General features: G+C 31.1%; 1 protein-coding gene across 3 annotated transcripts in view; it reads left to right on the forward strand.

Moving 5' to 3' along the window:
- Positions 1 to 8,335, forward strand: part of LOC106686762 (facilitated trehalose transporter Tret1) — a 185,496-nt gene that overhangs the window by 54,767 nt on the left and 122,394 nt on the right. For all 3 annotated transcript variants that reach the window (XM_014430254.2, XM_014430255.2, XM_014430257.2), the window contains exon 2: positions 5,606 to 5,708. In XM_014430254.2, coding sequence (XP_014285740.1) covers positions 5,606 to 5,708 — 103 coding nt within the window. The remainder of the gene's footprint in view (positions 1 to 5,605; positions 5,709 to 8,335) is intronic.

Raw genomic sequence — 8,335 nt, forward strand, 5'->3', positions numbered from 1 at the left:
CGTTTCGCCCCACTTTGCAGGGCTTCATCCCAATAAGAAACAATAAGGCAATTTAAGCTTGGATAAATATTATGTAAAAAAATAAAGTGATAAGAAATTACATATAAATAAAAGGAAGGAAGACGTAAAATAGTATCAATATAAAATAAAATTGAATAAACAATGATAAAAATAGAAAATAAGTAACAATGGCAAGAGTTAAAGTTTTTAAGTGGGGCGAAACGTCGGAAAATAAACAGTTGTAAATTATTTTGGTTTCTCTTTTGACCGCAACCCTGACCATCTTCTTATATTTAAATTTTTACGGTCAACTATATATAAATATATAGATAATTATTTTCTGTTTCATTGTAATTGTGAGTCACTCCTTTGAGTCCATAACCCAACCTCATGAAGTGGGTACTCTTAATCATGTAAAAATCTGGTGTCCAAGCGTGATTCGGACCAAATAACCTCAAAGCCTACTCTAAAGTACAACAGTACTTTCTTACCTAATCCTTTGTGGGTTGTATAAGTACAGATTTAACTTTTTTTACTTTATGGTTTTTTAATTACTTTTTATTTTTAATATGTAGATTTAATGTCATTACTGTTTAAAACTGCATTTATATAAATAATTAAATTCAAATCACCTCACAGAATCATGCAAAAGTTATTTACGTCTTTGCATGTGCCATTTATTAATTATAGCCAGCCATATGTCAATCTATATAAAAAATAAAAAAAATTATTTATAACTAGTAAAACGCTATTTTATTAATAAATATAGCATACCACATTTTATTTAACTAAACTGAGAGAAATATGTACTAATGGTAAATCTTCTAATTTACTAAAAATTACTATTGAACACAACTCCACCACTAAAAGATGTTACTTTGGTTGCCAATTGGAAGTGCCCTAATGAAAGATGTGCTATGGTAAAAGGTCACAGATTCTTTTATTTTGAGACAACCCTAAGTATTATGGGAAATAGTCGTGTACTCATGACTGTGGGTGATGTTGCAGTTTTTTGAAGGACAGATATCCATTGCTTGTCTGACGATCATTGCCATTGTATCGCGCTTATTTGTGAAGATTCAGATTTTATTCCTAACCTAATAAAAATCTCACAAATAATTTGTTTTAGAAGAAATTGAATAGCGAAAAAATTCTATAACACAGCAACTACATTTTATATTTAAATATTTTCTTTTCATCAACTTCGTTTTATAACTTGGGCTGAAAATCAAAATCAAAATTTCCGTGAATATTAAATTCTTGGAAAGATAACCCCTAGGTTTGTTTATATTTATTGGTTATTGCATGTGTCTTCTCTCTTAAAAATACATATATACATACTAGGCCAATCTAGTGAGATGGTGGGATTTTTACACATTTTAACAGTCAATGAACCAAGAATCAGATAGCATCATTTGATAATCATACACATTTAATATAAAACACGAATATTACGATAGGACAAACCCTTAGACTCAATTAATCGAATTCAGAGGGTCGAAGTCTCTGTAACTCGAAATTTTTGCGAATCTTTTACTCTACTAACTGTAGCTGAGGGAGTTTTTGCAATCTCGTGACTGCAGTGGCGCCGATTCGGATCCGGCTGTAGGGGTCGATCTTTATTTCTGTAGCGATATCACTAAATGAAAACTTGGCCTCTTACGTTAGAATAGGGTAGTACCCAATAGATAACCCCCTCCTCCTCCAGAATGTATAAATGACCAGCGAGGGGGTCATAAAAATAAAAATTTATATAAATAAAATAAAATGAAGAAATAAATAAAAACATATAACAAATAAAAAAAATGACACCTTGTGACCTAGAAAATTTTGATTTAAACCAAGTTAAATAAAAAAAAGTAAAAAGGCAACAATTGTTAAATTAAGTGGTATCAAACCTTAAGCTTTAAAACAAAAAAAAATTAATACAGTTAAACTTTAAAATAAACCTGCTAACCAAGTCACACAAACCAATTTTCAGTACGTGTTTTTTTCACTTCAGAGACCTCAAAAAGTTTGCACTGTAAACACTAAAGTTAAGTAAAAGTAGAAATTAATATGGAACAAATACGAAATAAAAAATAATAAATAGGAAAAATATCTTAAACACATTCATTTCTCAATACTGCACTTCAAAAATCAGCACATAGGAATATCCCAGCTCTTCTTGCTCAACTGCGTCACTGGTAATCTCAGGATTATACCAGTATTTATATCTTTAAGTAGTAATGCGACTGGTGGGTCAGTTAGATGGGGTGGTTTGTAGCCGAGGGGGTAGATGCGTCTACCTTAACAACCTCGAGAAGAGAGGTTGACAATTATTTCGTAACGGTCCTCCAGAATCTATCCTTTCACTATAGTTAGAATAGGTTGGCCACCTATATATTACTCCTTTCTTCCATCCCCCTCCCCTGTATATTGAAAATAACCATGAAGAAGGTAATAAAAAAAATGAAGGTGGGCCAGTCACATTCAGTAAAAATTAATTGATTATAAAACTGTGTCATCTGGAATAAGATATATAAAAATCTTCATCATTATATAATCTAACAATTGCGTGTATAAAATGTGTTATAAACTTATTTCATTTTTATCTTTTATTTATAAAACTATTTTACATGTGTCGTTCTTCTTTCTAATCAGATTCCATGTTCCAAGGGTATCTGCACTAACCACATTTGCAGACGACAAAGGTTTTGCGATATCTATATGCTAATTTCTCGCGCTATCTATATGTTAATTAGATTTTAATTTGTTGTTTAAACATTACAACTGTTTTAAATCATTAAATCATAATAAGTTAATCACTATATTAATGAATGACATGTCAAATATGCTTATTTATTTAAATCAATATCACCGGACGATTGGTTCAGCTATAATTATTCTTACTACAATATAAAAAAAAATAAAAATAAACATTAATAATAAAATATACCTATTGTTTTTAATAAAACTTTTTCACCCGGAAAATATTGTCTCAACTTCAGTATCAGAAAATTCATGCGTGAATAAACTTATGATTCAATGGAGTAGGTGAGGTGGAAAAAAATATTCCCCCATTCCTTCCATATCATCCAGACAGCCTCCCACTTGGAGGAGCAACATATCACTGTCAGGCACAGGATCAGGTTCTGGGGAGCTGTCCCGAAATGCGGGGTATGATGGACGGGTACCGAGCCGGGATATTCAAGAGGCACCTGTAGCCTGTAGGAGAGGAGAGGGGGGCTTTCTCTCTTGAATTATTTTATAGGCAGTTGTTTATAAAAATAAATATACAAAAAACAGATGAAGAGAGGTTGATTGTTCTGAATATTATATATTTTTCTTTCCCACATCCTAAAGTTTTTATTGTAAGAAAGTTTTGTATTCGGGTAAAAAATTCAACAAAATTGAAAATTTCCAATCATATTTTATGTATTTAGCATTACGAAAAAAATTGACACTGTGTCTGTTGCAGACAAATTTGTGCTAGGTTATAACCGAACCCCGTACTTCGAATGACATTTTCAGTGATTGTGCGTGTTTATACCTAAATGGTTCAGTATCAATTTTATCATGTTATGTCTGCTACTTTTCTCGGCACACCAATATTTCGAAAACCCCTAGTCTATTTGTTCCAAATCCGAGGATTACTGTAAAAAAAATTTTGGAAATTTGGAAACGTAATCTGCACATAGTTGAGCAGGAATCATGAGTAATTTAATTATATCTTCAAATATAATTATAATATAATGGCAAGAAACAATTACAATTACTTTTAATTTAACTCAAATGTGAATTCAATTTATGATAACTTATTTCTTAGTAGCAAATCCTAAATGTACTTAAAATCAATCAATTCGCAAGCGTGTGATTATAAAATCGATCATAACTTTATTCCCAGCATCTTTCAAAACACATAAATAAACCATCATATGTTAATAAATCCATAAGCCAACGCCAAATCTTGAAGTAGATATAATATTCATATTTTAGAATCTAACATCTATTGAAGAATGGAGTAAAAACTGGAGAATCAAAATAAATCCTGAAAAATCCCACCAGATCACCTTTACTCTCCGTCGTAAACCTCTGCCCTCCTGTCCTACAGTATCCTTTCTAGATACACCACTAACACCTGTTGGACAGATTCGATACTTAGGACTCCATCTTGAAAAGAGACTTACTTGGAATCCATACACAAGACTGAAACGACAAGAAACTCCTCATAGATTCCGATTGCTACAACACTTACTTGACAAACGCTCTAAACTTCCCATTCATTACAAAAAATTAGTATACACTACAATAATCAGACCAATTTGGACATATGGAATTGAGCTCTGGGGCTCCACCAAACCATCAAATTTTTCCCGCATCCAATCGTTACAATCCAAAATCCTACGTAAAGTCCTTGATGCTCCTTATTACGTCACAAATAAACTCATTCATAAAGACCTTAACATTCCATTCGTTGCAGATTAGACCCAAAACAGATATGCGTCTTTTCATTCCAAACTCCTTAACCATCCTAACCCACTAATTCTTAATCTTTCATCCTTAACAATCCCTGATAATCCTCCGAGGCGTCTGAAAAGAAGATAGCCACGGGACATTCTAATTTAAATTAATGTTTGAAGTACCACCAATGGGTGGTTCCTTCCCAAGATTTTCAAGTGTATATGAAACATACTACATATTTACTTATTGTATTATTTTGTATATTTACAGTTGTAAATTACAATAAATAAATAATTAAAAAAAAAAAAAATATTTTAGAATCATTGTAAAGCAGATTTGTACATACTTTTATTTGTGAGGCGGTCTACTGCATGCTGGTACCGATAGATAAACCGATTTGTCATTAATGGTCTTGATGAGGGGGGGAGGTTATAAAAAATTAAAAACTTTTTAATATAAAATTTACTGTTAATTGAAATATTTTTATGATTTTCGAGAAAACAAATCATAGGTCCAAAAACACTTCACATGCTTAGATTTTTCAAGAGTTTTAGTATTTCATCAAAGATGGCGAAAATGGTCACATCTTTCCTAATATCAGATTTTCTTTTAATTGATATGATGCAGATTTTTTTTTTATAAATGTTAAAAAAAATGACGGCGGCCAAAAAAAAAAAATTCACATTTTTAATCACTTAACTTTGTATATGTCCACAATGATGCCAAAAATGATCGCATAATATTTTAATTGAGATCATACAGAATATTTTTTATAATTTTTGAAAACAAAAATCATGATGGCAGCCAAAAAAAAATTCATACATTTAGATTTTTCGAGGCTTTTAGTATGTCAACAAAGATACCAAAAGTAAAGAATAAAGTTCAAGTCCCGCCCTAGTGGGTATTCGTTCAACCTAAAAACCTATATTTGCTCTACTAATTAATGCAGAGTATGCGATGATTTTAAGGATTCTTAGATCACATTATCCTTGAGGTAAAATATAATACGAAATCATCATCAAACTGATGGGCGCATGCGATATACTATATTTGAGAAGGAAAAACCGTTTCGCACATGCGCTCGCCATTTCGATGATGGTTCTTCCTACCTATAGATAATTATTGATAAAATTTATATTCATCAGTGATTTATTTATTATAGGGTTGTGGACCTCCCCAGCGGAGAAGTCCTCCTTCCCACCAAGAATGAGGAGTGTCCTGAAACTGAAAAAGAAACCAGGGACTTCAGGACTTCCTTTCCACAGGTAAATTTTAAATGATAGATAATTCACGTCATTTTTTTTTTTTTTACTTTTATTTCTTATTCATGAACAACCATCCTCTTGTCAGTGGCTCCTTAAAGATTATGGGACACTATTACGAAAATACGCACAGTGATTAGATTAAACGTTTTAGAGGCATGTAATATATACATGTAATAAACTGATTGATTTTTTCTAAAATTATTAGGTCAATTTGAAAGGTATGGACCATTCCATATCAAATAAAGTTTTGAACTTCATCGCAATAAATTTCTGAAAAATTTTGATTTAAGTGTTTGATTAAATGTTTTCATATCATAAACTATATAGTGTTGCAGATCATAAAAAAGGGCATTCGATATACCATAAAATAAACCTATCCCATATCTCCAGCTAAATTAGAGAAACGTCTGCAGCAATTTCAAAACATATTATTCTTTGCTGATTTATGAGTATTTAAGAGCTTTGAAATTCAAAACCGAGAGGACATATAATCAATAAAATTTCATAGTTTTTCAAATCTACATATACAACATCTGTGCCAAATTTGAAGAAAATAATATTAGATTGTAAGGTTCAAAATTGTGTTGATTTGACCTAGAATAGCCCTTACATAACTTGGGGAGTAAATTCCATGATTGTTGAATTTTTTTCGGAAACAAATGAATCTGAGGATTTTTATTCTACTGATCTTTTCCACTGCATTCAACCGAATAAATTAAAGAAAAATCTGGTTTTAAATACAAAAGAAAAACAAAACTCTGATAAAGGTCAACAAAAACACATGGTTATTTATTTAAGAAAAAATCGTGTTCGTTAAAATGTTATTATCAAGCCCAGCAATAAATAGCAAAGAATGTTGATCGGAATCGAGATAAGAAAAATAGAGATGGGACGAGTATTAGTAATTGGCATAAGTCTTCTCAAAGGAATTCCCGTGATTGATCAATCTGAATTACATTCCCCGTCAAAAGAATGCAACACCTAAGAATCTTTAGATTAGTTTTTTTTTTTTACATTTGTAACCTGATCCACATTTATTTAATTAGTCCTGTAAGAGCCACTAGGGATTAATAATATATTATTGACTTACAATTGTACAAAAAACTAAGGTTTAAATCAATTTTTCGATTTGTTTCAATTAAACCATCAGCCGGTTTTTAATTTTTTGCTCTGTACGTCATATTCTCTCTTAATTCTGTTTTTAATTATTGACACAGGATCTTTTAATAACTTTAATTTTCATTACTACACAATTGTATAGCCTTAAAAGTTTACAGAGACGGGTAGTCATTCAAGAAAAAAAAAGTGAATTTGTTTAGCATGTCACTAATTACGACCATTTTTTACTTTCACTTATACCATTATATGAAATATATTGTAAATGAGGAGAGCACGGTGACACAGCACTAACTCCAAGCACCCCGGTTCGAATATGGCATTGGCAGATAATTATTTTCTGTTAAACAATAGCCATGAGTCAAGCCTGTGCGTTCTGGACGCCTCTTGGGGTCCAACTAGCCTCATGTAGTAGGAACCCTTAATAAAGGAAAAACATAGCGGTTGACAGTGCTCTTTAAAAAAAAACATTTCCTTATACAACCGTTGTTAAAAAAAACGTTCTTCCCTAAAAAGTATCAAACCCATAGACTCTTCATGGATCGTAGCAGTTCACATTAATATTACAAGATGAAGTAAAAACTACATAAAATATCATTTACGTAAGCAAAATTTGCTCTATATGAGCCCTCATGTACAAGAGCCGGGAAGAAAAAAATGCAGTTATCTCCCCCCAATTTTTGATTACTTTAATGAAAACTATGTATAATTACTAGTCAAAATTGATGAGTCTGCCAAGTATAGGTAGGGGGGATAAAAAATGGCGGCTGTTTCAAAATATTAATTTTTCATTCAGAGCTCTATATCTTAAAAACTACCAACAACACTAGAAAATCTAACAGAACATTATTAGCAGAGTAAATTTGCTGAAATATTAGCCCTAAAAGAGCTATTTAGGTCCAAGAGTTCTCGAGATATAGCTTTTTAAAAAGCAAAATTTCTTAAACATCTACTGAAAGATTAGTAGTTAGCTAATTTATTTTGAGAAATCTATATCTCAGGAACTATGTGACGTACAGATTTCTATTAGCACTCAAATTAAAGCTAATTTAATAGTAGTTTTCATGATATTTGCTAAAATAAATTGATTTATAGTTGTTCAGACAATAAGTTTAATTTATAGTACATTAAACTAGCTTTAATTTTAGTGCTAATAGACATCTGTACCTCAAATGGTTTTTGAGATATAAATTTTTCAAAAGGAATTCACTAACTACTGATCTTTTAGTACGTCCCATACATTTTTATGAAATGTTGCTTTTTAAAAAGCTATATCTCGAAAACTATTTAACGTAAACAACTCTATTGGGGCTCATATTTTAGCAAATTTACTCTTTTTTAAATGACGTTCTCTTAGGTTTTCTTGTGTTTTTCCTACCTTTAAGATATAGAGCTCCGAATGAAAAATTAGTTTTTTTTATCGCTTTGAAACAGCCGCCATTTTTTATTCCCCCTACCTATACTTGGCAGACTCATCAATTTTGACTATTAATTATACATAGTTTTCATTA

The sequence above is a fragment of the Halyomorpha halys genome, unplaced genomic scaffold (genome assembly GCF_000696795.3).
Source record: "Halyomorpha halys isolate HHAL.00 unplaced genomic scaffold, Hhal_1.1 Scaffold871.1, whole genome shotgun sequence".
NCBI classification, from domain to species: Eukaryota; Metazoa; Arthropoda; class Insecta; order Hemiptera; family Pentatomidae; genus Halyomorpha; species Halyomorpha halys.